Source organism: Anomaloglossus baeobatrachus, chromosome 10, assembly GCF_048569485.1.
Source record: "Anomaloglossus baeobatrachus isolate aAnoBae1 chromosome 10, aAnoBae1.hap1, whole genome shotgun sequence".
In the NCBI taxonomy this organism is placed as follows: domain Eukaryota; kingdom Metazoa; phylum Chordata; class Amphibia; order Anura; family Aromobatidae; genus Anomaloglossus; species Anomaloglossus baeobatrachus.
In genome coordinates this window covers 1506772-1521928 of record NC_134362.1, presented here as the reverse complement: position 1 = coordinate 1521928, position 15157 = coordinate 1506772, and the positions used below count along the sequence as shown (strand labels likewise).

Genomic DNA, 15157 nt, shown 5'->3' with positions numbered 1-15157 from the left:
TATAATACTGCCCCTATGTACAAGAATATAACTACTATAATACTGCCCCCTATGTACAAGAATATAACTACTATAATACTGCCCCTATGAACAAGAATATAACTACTATAATACTGTCCCCTATGTACAAGAATATAACTACTATAATACTGCCCCTATGTACAAGAATATAACTACTATAATACTGTCCCTCTGTAAAAGAATATACCTACTATAATACTGCCCCTATGTACAAGAATATAACTACTATAATACTGCCCCTCTGTAAAAGAATATAACTACTATAATACTGCCCCTATATACAAGAATATAACTACTATAATACTGCCCCTATGTACAAGAATATAACTGCTATAATACTGCCCCTATATACAAGAATATAACTACTATAATACTGCCCCTATGTACAAGAATATAACTACTATAATACTGCTCCTATGTACAAGAATATAACTACTATAATACTGCCCCTATGTACAAGAATATAACTACTATAATACTGCTCCTATGTACAAGAATATAACTACTATATTACTGCCACTATATACAAGAATATAACTACTATACTACTGCCCCTATGTACAAGAATATAACTACAATAAAACTGCTCCTATGTACAGGAATATAACTACTATAATACTGCCCCTATGTACAAGAATATAACTACTATAATACTGCCCCTATGTACAAGAATATAACTACTATAATACTGCCCCTATGTACAAGAATATAGCTACTATAATACTGCCCCTATGTACAAGAATATAACTACTATAATACTGCTCCTATGTACAACAATATAACTACTATAATACTGCCCCTATGTACAAGAATATAACTACTATAATACTGCCCCTGTGTACAAGAATATAACTACTATAATACTGCCCCTTTGTATAAGAATATAACTACTATAAGGCGATGTGCGCACGTTGCGTATTTTTCTGCGTTTTGGCTGCGTTTACAACTGCACTGTGTCATTGACAAAATGCATGCGTGCTGCTTCCCCCGCAAAGTGTATGAGAATCATGCAAAGACTGCCAGGACCCAAACACCACTTTTTCCCCCCTAGAAAGACACCACACCGTTCTTTATAAGTTAAATTGCTTTTATTTTCACTTATTCACTTATGGAGAGGCATAGGGAAAAAACACTCTCATCTTTTCCTTTGGCATAAATTTTTGGTCGCAGCTTTTAAATTAGGCATTACCAGCCAACACCACGGGGTTTTGGGAAATTTTCCGCCATCGGCCGTCCGGCGCGGGTATTTCACCACCACTTTTCCTACCCCTTCCGCTGCTGCGACTTCACACAGAGAAATACGACAAAACTCATAAAAACCAAGGGGAAGGAGAGCGGGAAACAGGTCCGGGTCCTTGAACAGAGAGACCGGAAGCTGGCCAGCGCGGTGACCTATATCCGGGAGGCGGGGCAAGAGCAGGTCAAACCACAGGAGCGGGGGTAGCTGAACAGTGTCTTTGCAGGGGGGGGGACACCTCCTAATCTAGCATAGGGGGCCAGCAGTCAGGGGGCAGCATCTCAAATTTGGCTGCAGTGCCCCTCAGACTGCCAGGACCCAAACACCACTTTTTCCCCCCTAGAAAGACACCACACCGTTCTTTATAAGTTAAATTGCTTTTATTTTCACTTATGGAGAGGCATAGGGAAAAAACACTCATCTTTTACTTTGGCATAAATTTTTGGTCGCAGCTTTTAAATTAGGCATTCCTAGCCAACACCACGGGGTTTTGGGAAATTTTCCCCCACCGGCCGTCCGGCGCGGGTATTTCACCACCACTTTTCCTACCCCTTCCGCCAAGGAGCAGCACAGCGCTAGCAAGCTGCGACCCCCCCAAAAAAACATCGTACCTGAGCCATCTCCTCGCACATTCCCACTACCAACATATCCGAAACAGCATCATTTAAGATGTACCCGCTTCCTCATAAGGAAGGCCAAGTTAATACCTTCCAGCTGGCGTTTTTTTTTTTTTTTTAATATTTTACAGAATCAACTTAGGTAGGCACTGGTTGCCCATGTGCCAAGGACAGCTCCATAACACATCCTTCCTTAAGATACGTTCGCATATGAGCTGAAGTCACCTCTGGCTGGCCCATCTTAACTTCGGAAAATAACAGGGAAAATTGTACATCTCTGACCGCATGAGGGTACGGGGCGGAGCGCTGCTAGATGGCAGGAGACCAGATCTGTGACGCTTACTTGGGTCGCCAAGTCAACTGTGGAAGGTGGCTCACCAATCCTGAACACCTCAGGTAGCGCCCTCAGCTAAACCAGCCCCCGGCAACTTCTCCAATTACCATCCAGGTCAATGGAAACAAAGCACCAACCGCCAGGGCGAGGATCACCTTTTAACGCTGCCCGAGAAGTATGGGCATGACCTAAGCTCGGACACTAGGCCAACTTACATCTGAAAAGAAAAACATTGTCAGAAAGGAAAATTCTCGTAACCAGCAAAATTCTCATAACCAGCAGACCCTCTTCTCTCTGAGGTGGATTTGGCAAAACCCCACGTACTTTTTTTTTTTTTTTTTTTTTTATTTTTATTATTAATAATAAAATACACAAATCTGGAACATATGTAATGTTACGCAAGCCTATATGACAGTCAGTTTAGAGGGTAACCCCGGCACACTAAATCTCCCAATCTGAGTAAAAAGTCACACTGAATAGTAATGCAATTAATTCTTTATTAAGTCCTTTTTTTGAAAAAGTTGCATGTGTAGTTTTTGTCCAATATAAATACAATTGACGTTTCGGCCTAAGCCTTCGTCAGATTGGACTTATCTAAATACAATGAAAAAAAATAACAAGAATCAATATCACATAAACAGTGAGAGGACAGTTACATACAATGCATTTGATACAATTGCAGATCAAAAGTAGACAATGCTGATGTCATAACACAGGATAAGATGGATACAATGTAGGTACAATGTCATCATGCATCACAGGTCAGAGAGGGTAGATAAATAGAATCCGCCAATAATGAGAACTATAGTGCAAGGTGAAATGACACTAAAATTGGCTGAGCTAATGGGTAAACCGACCAAGGAAAGAAAGGTAGAACAACGACTATTCAGAAGAAAAAGGGGGGGGGAAAGGAGAGAGGGGGGAGAATGGGAGGGGGGGGGGGGAAAGGAGAAGAAGAGAAAAAAGAAGGGGAAGTTTTGGTGTGTCCGACTCACCAGGTACATATAATGGCAAGAAATGCGTCAATAAAGAGAGCTGTTCAGTGCAGACAGCTTATTCTGTGAGATCTAATGCTATAAAAAAGAACATATATGTTAAGAAAAGAACCACAGGGACCAAATAAAGGCTAATACTCATGCGTTCGGGACAAATAGCATAGGGTACCTGTTATACAGTTAGGTCCAGAAATATTTGGACAGTGACACAAGTTTTGTTATTTTAGCTGTTTACAAAAACATGTTCAGAAATACAATTCTATATATAATATGGGCTGAAAGTGCACACTCCCAGCTGCAATATGAGAGTTTTCACATCCAAATCGGAGAAAGGGTTTAGGAATCATAGCTCTGTAATGCATAGCCTCCTCTTTTTCAAGGGACCAAAAGTAATTGGACAAGGGACTCTAAGGGCTGCAATTAACTCTGAAGGCATCTCCCTCGTTAACCTGTAATCAATGAAGTAGTTAAAAGGTCTGGGGTTGATTACAGGTGTGTGGTTTTGCATTTGGAAGCTGTTGCTGTGACCAGACAACATGCGATCTAAGGAACTCTCAATTGAGGTGAAGCAGAACATCCTGAGGCTGAAAAAAAAAGAAAAAATCCATCAGAGAGATAGCAGACATGCTTGGAGTAGCAAAATCAACAGTCGGGTACATTCTGAGAAAAAAGGAATTGACTGGTGAGCTTGGGAACTCAAAAAGGCCTGGGCGTCCACGGATGACAACAGTGGTGGATGATCGCCGCATACTTTCTTTGGTGAAGAAGAACCCGTTCACAACATCAACTGAAGTCCAGAACACTCTCAGTGAAGTAGGTGTATCTGTCTCTAAGTCACCAGTAAAGAGAAGACTCCATGAAAGTAAATACAAAGGGTTCACATCTAGATGCAAACCATTCATCAATTCCAAAAATAGACAGGCCAGAGTTAAATTTGCTGAAAAACACCTCATGAAGCCAGCTCAGTTCTGGAAAAGTATTCTATGGACAGATGAGACCAAGATCAACCTGTACCAGAATGATGGGAAGAAAAAAGTTTGGAGAAGAAAGGGAACGGCACATGATCCAAGGCACACCACATCCTCTGTAAAACATGGTGGAGGCAACGTGATGGCATGGGCATGCATGGCTTTCAATGGCACTGGGTCACTTGTGTTTATTGATGACATAACAGCAGACAAGAGTAGCCGGATGAATTCTGAAGTGTACCGGGATATACTTTCAGCCCAGATTCAGCCAAATGCCGCAAAGTTGATCGGACGGCGCTTCATAGTACAGATGGACAATGACCCCAAGCATACAGCCAAAGCTACCCAGGAGTTCATGAGTGCAAAAAAGTGGAACATTCTGCAATGGCCAAGTCAATCACCAGATCTTAACCCAATTGAGCATGCATTTCACTTGCTCAAATCCAGACTTAAGACGGAAAGACCCACAAACAAGCAAGACCTGAAGGCTGCGGCTGTAAAGGCCTGGCAAAGCATTAAGAAGGAGGAAACCCAGCGTTTGGTGATGTCCATGGGTTCCAGACTTAAGGCAGTGATTGCCTCCAAAGGATTTGCAACAAAATATTGAAAATAAAAATATTTTGTTTGGGTTTGGTTTATTTGTCCAATTACTTTTGACCTCCTAAAATGTGGAGTGTTTGTAAAGAAATGTGACAATTCCTACAATTTCTATCAGATATTTTTGTTCAAACCTTCAAATTAAACGTTACAATCTGCACTTGAATTCTGTTGTAGAGATTTCATTTCAAATCCAATGTGGTGGCTTGCAGAGCCCAACTCGCCAAAATTGTGTCACTGTCCAAAGATTTCTGGACCTAACTGTAGGTTGGCCCACTGTGATAATTTAGTATTGTTGGTTACTAGTATATAAGTCAGGTGCTCAAAATGCCACAACCTGAGGATGCTGGAATTGAGCGTCAATCATGGAGCGCGCTAAAATGAAAAAATGATTAACAGTCAATTAAGTCTGTGTAAAGTAAAGCTCTATCAATAGGTATAATGTTAACCCTGACATAGTGTACCTGGGTTATGTCTTAGCTGAATATAGTGCTGTCATATGTGCTGTATATAGGTTACCAGGACGTTCTCCACAGTACGCACCTGTGGGTATCACGCTGTGGAATACAGATGATACTATAAGATGCACAGTTGATAATAGAGGCAATATGCCTATCTAAAGAATAATCAGTGAGACAGCTGACAACATGACTAAGCCTTGCATAGCAGCTTATACCATTATGTGCCTTACTCAGATACGAGCATATAAGTAGCCTGGGGAAGCACCATAGCTAGTCCAACAAACAAGAAACATATAGTAATGATAAAAAGAACCAGAAATAGAATACCTGCCGCTAGAATTCTGCAGAGATACCGTAATGCCCCAATGTTAACACTGACCAGGTGCAAATAGATCACCGCCAAAGAGCACTGAGGAACATGTATAGGAAGCGTCTAGTATAATGAGAATTAATGTTAACAATTTATTCCAATCGTCACAGAGTGATTACCCACATATAAATATATATTTATAATCTGCCATGGTGTACCTGTGCAGCCGCCTTGTACGCCCCCACATAGATCATGTAGGCAAAGGACAGGTAAGAAACGACATTACCTATATGAATGGCCCGGGTGTACAGCCGGTGGCACCGGAGGGGTTAATAGGCCAAGGTCCTAATATGTAAAGATAAATCGTGGATAGTTAGAGCTGAAGAGTAGAAAAAGGATAGAGGGTCGGTTGCCATTACTCACCTCGCCGCTGTGGACGTGTGTTCAGTGCTCGCGTGTCCTGTGCAGTGAGCTCCGTCCAGCGTGCGAGGGTTCTTGTAGGAAGTGTGGGTGGGATTACCAGATCACTTCCTGCGTGTGGAACGCAGGAAGTCAGGAGGTGGAACGCACACCGCGCATGCGCAGTGTGCGCTACATCTCCGAGAATATCTGGGCGTGTCTGGAGTGACGTCCACAAATGGTGAATGGGCCAATGCGACGTGCGAGAAGGATCCACTATATCAGTGCCGGAGAGGAAGTTGCTGCCAAATTTTTCAAGTGCCATATACGTTTTAGAGTAATAGTGCAGTTATCCTTAATGTAGCTGGTGAGTGCACTATTTCAGTGGTGATTTAACGCTTCTGAAAAGAGAAAGAATCACATAGTTATATGAAATTTCATCAGGTATATACAGTAACAGTCATAATATTAAAAACAGCCTATGTAGCCCACCAAAGAGATGGACATATATATCACTATGCTTATTATAATGTTAAACTTGATGCTAGTAGATCATGCATAAACATAAATGGATACCCCAAAATGGACACATGAGAGAGAATAATACGTAAGTATCGCAAAATAGAATAGAGCCAAGTTTATCGCGACCAGCTTCCAACCAAGAAAAACTGGGATTCTAAGGAAAACAAAATAGAGCCAGTTGACATTTGTTTTCCTTAGAATCCCAGTTTTTCTTGGTTGGAAGCTGGTCGCGATAAACTTGGCTCTATTCTATTTTGCGATACTTACGTATTATTCTCTCTCATGTGTCCATTTTGGGGTATCCATTTATGTTTATGCATGATCTACTAGCATCAAGTTTAACATTATAATAAGCATAGTGATATATATGTCCATCTCTTTGGTGGGCTACATAGGCTGTTTTTAATATTATGACTGTTACTGTATATACCTGATGAAATTTCATATAACTATGTGATTCTTTCTCTTTTCAGAAGCGTTAAATCACCACTGAAATAGTGCACTCACCAGCTACATTAAGGATAACTGCACTATTACTCTAAAACGTATATGGCACTTGAAAAATTTGGCAGCAACTTCCTCTCCGGCACTGATATAGTGGATCCTTCTCGCACGTCGCATTGGCCCATTCACCATTTGTGGACGTCACTCCAGACACGCCCAGATATTCTCGGAGATGTAGCGCACACTGCGCATGCGCGGTGTGCGTTCCACCTCCTGACTTCCTGCGTTCCACACGCAGGAAGTGATCTGGTAATCCCACCCACACTTCCTACAAGAACCCTCGCACGCTGGACGGAGCTCACTGCACAGGACACGCGAGCACTGAACACACGTCCACAGCGGCGAGGTGAGTAATGGCAACCGACCCTCTATCCTTTTTCTACTCTTCAGCTCTAACTATCCACGATTTATCTTTACATATTAGGACCTTGGCCTATTAACCCCTCCGGTGCCACCGGCTGTACACCCGGGCCATTCATATAGGTAATGTCGTTTCTTACCTGTCCTTTGCCTACATGATCTATGTGGGGGCGTACAAGGCGGCTGCACAGGTACACCATGGCAGATTATAAATATATATTTATATGTGGGTAATCACTCTGTGACGATTGGAATAAATTGTTAACATTAATTCTCATTATACTAGACGCTTCCTATACATGTTCCTCAGTGCTCTTTGGCGGTGATCTATTTGCACCTGGTCAGTGTTAACATTGGGGCATTATCTCTGCAGAATTCTAGCGGCAGGTATTCTATTTCTGGTTCTTTTTATCATTACTATATGTTTCTTGTTTGTTGGACTAGCTATGGTGCTTCCCCAGGCTACTTATATGCTCGTATCTGAGTAAGGCACATAATGGTATAAGCTGCTATGCAAGGCTTAGTCATGTTGTCAGCTGTCTCACTGATTATTCTTTAGATAGGCATATTGCCTCTATTATCAACTGTGCATCTTATAGTATCATCTGTATTCCACAGCGTGATACCCACAGGTGCGTACTGTGGAGAACGTCCTGGTAACCTATATACAGCACATATGACAGCACTATATTCAGCTAAGACATAACCCAGGTACACTATGTCAGGGTTAACATTATACCTATTGACAGAGCTTTACTTTACACAGACTTAATTGACTGTTAATCATTTTTTCATTTTAGCGCGCTCCATGATTGACGCTCAATTCCAGCATCCTCAGGTTGTGGCATTTTGAGCACCTGACTTATATACTAGTAACCAACAATACTAAATTATCACAGTGGGCCAACCTATAACAGGTACCCTATGCTATTTGTCCCGAACGCATGAGTATTAGCCTTTATTTGGTCCCTGTGGTTCTTTTCTTAACATATATGTTCTTTTTTATAGCATTAGATCTCACAGAATAAGCTGTCTGCACTGAACAGCTCTCTTTATTGACGCATTTCTTGCCATTATATGTACCTGGTGAGTCGGACACACCAAAACTTCCCCTTCTCTTTTCTCTTCTTCTCCTTTCCCCCCCCCCTCCCCTTCTCCCCCCTCTCTCCTTCCCCCCCCCCCCCCTTTTTCTTCTGAATAGTCGTTGTTCTACCTTTCTTTCCTTGGTCGGTTTACCCATTAGCTCAGCCAATTTTAGTGTCATTTCACCTTGCACTATAGTTCTCATTATTGGCGGATTCTATTTATCTACCCTCTCTGACCTGTGATGCATGATGACATTGTACCTACATTGTATCCATCTTATCCTGTGTTATGACATCAGCATTGTCTACTTTTGATCTGCAATTGTATCAAATGCATTGTATGTAACTGTCCTCTCACTGTTTATGTGATATTGATTCTTGTTATTTTTTTTCATTGTATTTAGATAAGTCCAATCTGACGAAGGCTTAGGCCGAAACGTCAATTGTATTTATATTGGACAAAAACTACACATGCAACTTTTTCAAAAAAAGGACTTAATAAAGAATTAATTGCATTACTATTCAGTGTGACTTTTTACTCAGATTGGGAGATTTAGTGTGCCGGGGTTACCCTCTATATTTGAATTTTTTACCTCTGAGCACCTATATATCAGTGTAGCAGAGCTTCCTCTTTTGTATATGACAGTCAGTAGCCTCTTGCGCGTCTACTGGTGGACTGTTTTTAAAAGAAACTCTGTACAAACGTCCCTCAAAAATTCATTTGCATTGCCAACCCCCATCCCATTGAAAACACGCTCATACACACTTGCACCCAACGCCTCAGGAGCTCCCTGGTTCTGGGGGGGGGGTTGGGGGTGGGGATAACAACCCAGATCCTGCAGCTGGAGAACCCAAAATAAACAGCCACCACCGAATTACCGCCAAAACTGTCCGCTAAATATGGGAAAAAATCTTTGTGGTTAAAAAATGCTCCCCGTCGCCCCTCGTCTAAGGGCCATCACTAACACCCTCGAGCATGGGTTGGGGAAAAAGGTCCCCAGAACTGCGAGGGAAGAAAACGCTTGACTAGATAGACCTAAGTCTTTCTTCAACCTATGTGACTATGCTTTAAGAGTAAGTCCGCAATGGGCATAACCCCCCAGCCCGGTACCTTTTATTAGGTCGGCAAACAGCTAGGAAGTATTAGGCCTCCTAACATCCACCCACTTGCCGCTAATCCTCTAACCCTTCCATACCGTGGGTCCCACTAAGCCTTGGTCACGCAAGTCCAGTTCCGCAATTGAAAAAATGGCAATGCAAAACCCAGTACCAGTTTGCTCGCAACAGGAAAAAACAGTGTCCGTTGGTGATGTAGAATCTCTAAATACTGCCGGTTGTATATTAACAAGGGATTGCTTGAAAATCATCATGCTATTCACCCACCTGGTAAACCCCACTCGCTGCATACCTTACCATAGGCCCGTCATGTCTGTGTTGTAACGGGAGGCCGGGTCATCGGCCTCCTTTTACTGGACATCCCACTACGAATTTAAGAAATCAAACCCTTGATCCTGCCAGCAGATGGAGTTAACGGGAATACCTGGAATTGGAAATGCAATAAGGTGTAAAAAAATGCTATCACGACAACCGGATACCTGTTATGACTTTAACCTTTCGTTGACTGATGTGCATTCTAAACACCAAAAAGCCTAATCAGCCCACTTACTGATGAGGGAAGTTGTAGACAGGTGGTTAGATGGTTTTTCCCCCAGGCTTGGTAAACCAACTGGTCATACCACTTTTTTGGAGTCTTCAACCACCCCCTTTTCCAACTGCAACATACTTGGGGGAAAGTTGCAGCCAGGGGGTAGGTTTCTCGAAACATGGCCCCTAGGCCAAGCCTACTTTTTTTTTTTTTTTGTGTGTGTGAAAACCCTGTTGTATTGAAAATCATCCCGAAACAGCTGTACCTGCTGCTGTTAAATACTCCACACACCAATTTGTCCGTTCCTGCACTTGAAGTGAATGTAGCCGTTGAAACTTAAAGTAAAATTCAGCTACACCATCAGGTCCTCCTTTTCAGGTGCCTAATTCCATGTAGCGGAAAAATAACGTTTAATCTTTCCCCACCTAGGGTTGGACCAGTGTGCCAATTGCGGGGAACGTGGCACTGCCGCTTAGTCATGCACTGGGCAGCCTAGCAAATGCGCCTTGGGAAAAAATGACCGCAATGGAAATGACCTTACACGCAAAGTTGAGGTTCATACCTGTGGATCCACAGGGCCGAAAGCTGATAAACCTCCATACAATGAGTAATAGCAGATAAAGCCTATTTCCATGCGGCAAAACCTTCCAAAACGAAAGACAAACCCAAAGGGTGGGGGGCTTTTTTTTTTTTAATTCATAATAGGTGCTTCAAATAATGAAGCTACTTGGCACCCTCTATAGTATTAGAATGATTGCTGTCTGATAAAACATTGGAGAGCACTTGCCAGTTATACGCACCCAAGATCAAAAACTAAAATTGTGTATATTTTTTTTTTTTTTAGAGAATATTTAGGTGGACATAATTGGCAACTAGATTATTGTAAGGAAAGGAGGAGGAGATCTCATTTATATGAATAAATACATGTGTGGTCAATATAAAGGACTGGAACATGACTTCCTCCTCCGCAGCTAAATAGGAAAGGGTTCTTTACAGTTAGAGCAGTCAGACTGTGGAATGCCCTACCACAAGAGGTAGTAATGGCAGATACTATAGCAGCTTTTACAACGGGTGTATGATTTCCTCAGTACACCCACGGTGTTGGTCATACCTAACTTAGTTACAGAATGTTGAATTGGGAGGAAAACCTGTTGCCTGGTGACATCACGTGACCCCTCCCCCGGGGCACTTATTCCACCCCACACTTCCACATAATGGTACTTGCCAGATTATGCAGGAAAAAGGTGGCCCGACTCTGGATGTTCCTTGCCCAATTCCAACAGCAACTCCGCTGTCCAGGCCAATGTACGCCAAGGTGCGCTTCATCCCGCCGCGGGTCCGCACCGGAGCCTAGTCTGAAGAAAAGGGGGATCTAGCTCTACACATGTGACCCTGCTACTATGACGCTCACGACGCCCGGACGAGTTGTACTTTTAAATGAAACCATAGGTTTTACCATATAGTTTACTGGAAAACGGCAAAAAAAATTCAATACTTTTTGGGATATTTTATTCAGTCTCGACCTGACGTTTTTAACGGTACCATTTTTTGCAGAGATGCTACGTTTTGATCGCCTGTTATTGCATTTTGCGCAAAGTTTGCGGCGACCAAAAAACACCCCGTAATTTTGGCGTTTGGAATTTTTTTGCTGCTACGCCATTTACTGATCAGATCAATTGATTTTATATTTTGATAGATCGGGCATTTTTGAACGCGGCGATACCAAATATGTGTATATTTTTTTTTTTTTTTTATAACCCTTTAATTTTCAATGGGGTGAAAGGGGGGTGATTTGAACTTTTTTTTTTTTTTATATTTTACTAGTCCCCCTAGGGGGCTATAGCGATCAGCAATCCGATCGCTCTGCACTATCTGCAGATCACAGCTACAGAGCTGAGAACTGCAGATTTGGTGCTTTACTTTCAATGCCGGCTATATTCCGGCATTGAGAGGAAGTGAGTCATGTTAGCTACAGGCGTCATCACATGACCCTGTGCTACCATGGCAACCGCCGAAAGTCACGTGGTCATGTCACGTGACTTCCGGTGGGGGCTGGGTAAGTAACTGTCATGGCGGCGCACATATACATCTTGCTGCCAGATTTTGGCAGCGAGATGTAAGGGGTTAATAGCCGCGGGTGGAAGCGATTCCACCCGCAGCTAGCAGACACACATGTCAGCTGTTAAAAACAGCTGATATGTGCGCGGATCGCCTCCTGCCCGCGGCAAGGGGCGAGGCTTAACGGCACACGATCCATGACGTACCCAGTACGTCATGGATGGGTCGTTAAGGGGTTAAACTTATCGGCGGGCTCAAGCCGACCGGCGGGCGGGCAGTTCCCTCAGAACGCCGCCCGCCGGCACCAGCCTGAGCCTCAGCAGGGAGGGAGCAGCTCACAACTAACAGCGTCGCGAGCAGGATGCTTCCCTCCCTGCTGATGGGGGTTTTGTGATGGACGGCGAGCACAAGCTGACCGGCGGGCGGGTAATTCCCAGAGAACCCCGCTCGCCGGCACATGTCGCCTGTGCCTCAGCAGGGAGGGAAACCGCTCACAGCTAACAGCGCCGTGGGCAGAACGCTTCCCTCCCTGCTGATTCTAGGGGAGGGGAGGGGGTTAGTGAATGACAGCGAGCACAAGCTGACCGGCGGGCGGGTAGTTCCCTCAGAACACCGCTTGCCGGCACACGTCGCTTGTGCCTCAGCAGGGAGGGAGCCGCTCACAGCTAAAGCGCCGTGGGCAGAACGCTTCCCTCCCTGCTGATACCTCTCTCACCGCCTCCCGGAGCGGATACACGACACCGGCCGTCCAAACAGGTCCGGGTCCTTGAACAGAGAGACCGGAAGCTGGCCAGCGCGGTGACCTATATCCGGGAGGCGGGGCAAGAGCAGGTCAAACCACAGGAGCGGGGGTAGCTGAACAGTGTCTTTCCAGGGGGGGGACACCTCCTAATCTAGCATAGGGGGCCAGCAGTCAGAGGGCAGCATCTCAAATTTGGCTGCAGTGCCCCTCAATCTGTGCGCACGATGCTTTTTGAAAAGCAGCGTTTTGATTGTCAAAAATGTGACAAAATCTCTGCGTTTGAAGAAGCATCATGTCACTTCTTTTGAGCGTTTTGGCTGCGTTCTACACCTATTGAAATCAAGGAGTTGTAGAAAAACGCTACCAAAATGTTAAGCGGTGCGTTTGCACAGCATTTTTGTTGCGATCCGCATGTTTTTTTGACATAACAAACGCAGGTCTTTTGGTCTCTCTCTCTGTCGGTCGGTCTTTCTCTTTCTGTCCCTCTCTCTGTCCATGTTGGTCCCTCTCCCCCTCTCTCATACTCACCGATCCAGATCACCGGTGCGGCGGCGCTGCATGGCGTTCACACTGTGGTGGTTTCTCTTTTGAAAATTCCTGCTTCCCCCGCCAACCTATGATTGGTTGCAGTCAGACACGACCACACGCTGAGTGACAGCTGTCTCACTGCAATCAATCACAGTCGCCCTTAGGCGGGTCTATGTAGTGTAGTAAAATAAATAAATAATAAAAAAACGATGTGCGTCCCCCCCAATGTTGATACAAGCCAAGATAAAGCCATATGGCTGAAGGCTGCTATTCTCAGGATTGGGAGCTCCATGTTATAGGGAGCCCCCCAGCCTAAAAATATCAGCCAGCAGCCGGAATTGCATCAATTAGATGCGACAGTCCCGGGACTCTACCCGGCTCATCCCGAATTGCCCTGATGCAGTGGCAATCGAGGCAATAAGGAGTTAATGGCAGCCCATAGCTGCCACTAAGTCCTAGGTTAATCATGGCAGGCGTCTCCTCGAGATACCTTCCATGATTAACCTGTAAGTTAAAGAAAATAAACACACACATCCAAAAAATACTTTATTTGTAATGAAAGACAAAAAACACCCTCTTTCACCACTTTATTAACCCCACAAAAACACCTCCAGGTCCGACGTAATCCACGCAAGGTCCCCTGACACTTTCAGCTCTGCTACATCGGAAGCTGACAGGAGCAGCAGAGGAATACCGCTGCTCCTGTGAGCTCCATGCAGCAACTGAAGTGAGTCGCGCGATCAGCTGTGCTGTCACTGAGGTTACTGGCGGCCACCGCTCTCAGGTGGAGGACTGCAGCTGTGGCCGTGGGTCAGCTGAGTGAAAGCACAGCTGATCGCGCAGATCACTCAGGGGATTTGAGATCACAGGTGAGTCCTTCACGTGTGACCGCAAATCAAGCCGCGGCACACGCACACAGCCACGCGATCACAATGAAGTCGGGTGAAGTTCATCCGAGTTCATTCTGATCGCGCGGCACTGTCCCGCAGCCAGCCATGACAGTGACAGTGCGGTCCCACTCGGCTCTGCTGCAAGTCTATGTGGATGCTGCAGAGCCGAGTGGGACCACACTGTCAAAAATGTGCGTTATAGATGCTTTACCCACTCTGTCTATAGCAGAGCAAGCACCCAGCGCGCATGAATTCTCCAGGAATGTGCGCACGTGGCGTTCTGCCGAATGCGTCTCAGAACGCAGCTTTTTCGGCTGCGTTCTGAGATGCACGTGCAGTGACTTACACATTGCGGAATTGAATGCAACGTGCGCACATAGCCTAATACTGCCCCTATATACAAGAATATAACTACTATAATACTGCCGTCTAAGCACATGAAGATAACTACTATAATACTGCTCTCTGTGGTGATAACTAGTATTGCAGCCTTTCCTTTTCTGTCTGCAGAATGTTCCTGTGAGAGAGTCCATAAGCCGGATTGTAATGTGGTGAGTGTCGCTTCTCATGGGGGGACGCCACTTTCTGCCATTTCAGCCCTTACATAGGAGCCGACATTTTCATTTTTCAGGGGGAAATATTAGCAGTTGATGAAGAAGTATCCAATTCTTCAGGAAATCTGTGTAACTGCACGATATATAAATGTGGTAAGTCTGAGATGGCAAGCAGAAATAACTGAAGTTTGTAAGATTATCTCTGACTGAACAGTTTCTAAGTTCAGCTGCATGCGGAGGACCCTCTGCTTGGGGTGGTCCTTCTGCATAGGGTGGTCCTTCTGCATTGGGTGGGCCCTCTGCTTGGGGTGGACTGTGACGGAGTCCTTC

At 44.5% G+C, this 15157-nt stretch overlaps 1 protein-coding gene across 1 annotated transcript in view; it reads left to right on the top strand.

The window, feature by feature from the left end:
- Positions 1-15157, top strand: part of OTOG (otogelin) — a 595066-nt gene that overhangs the window by 539483 nt on the left and 40426 nt on the right. The window contains exons 47-48 of the mRNA XM_075326471.1: positions 14784-14824; positions 14905-14980. Of these exons, the coding sequence (XP_075182586.1) occupies positions 14784-14824; positions 14905-14980 (117 nt within the window). The remainder of the gene's footprint in view (positions 1-14783; positions 14825-14904; positions 14981-15157) is intronic.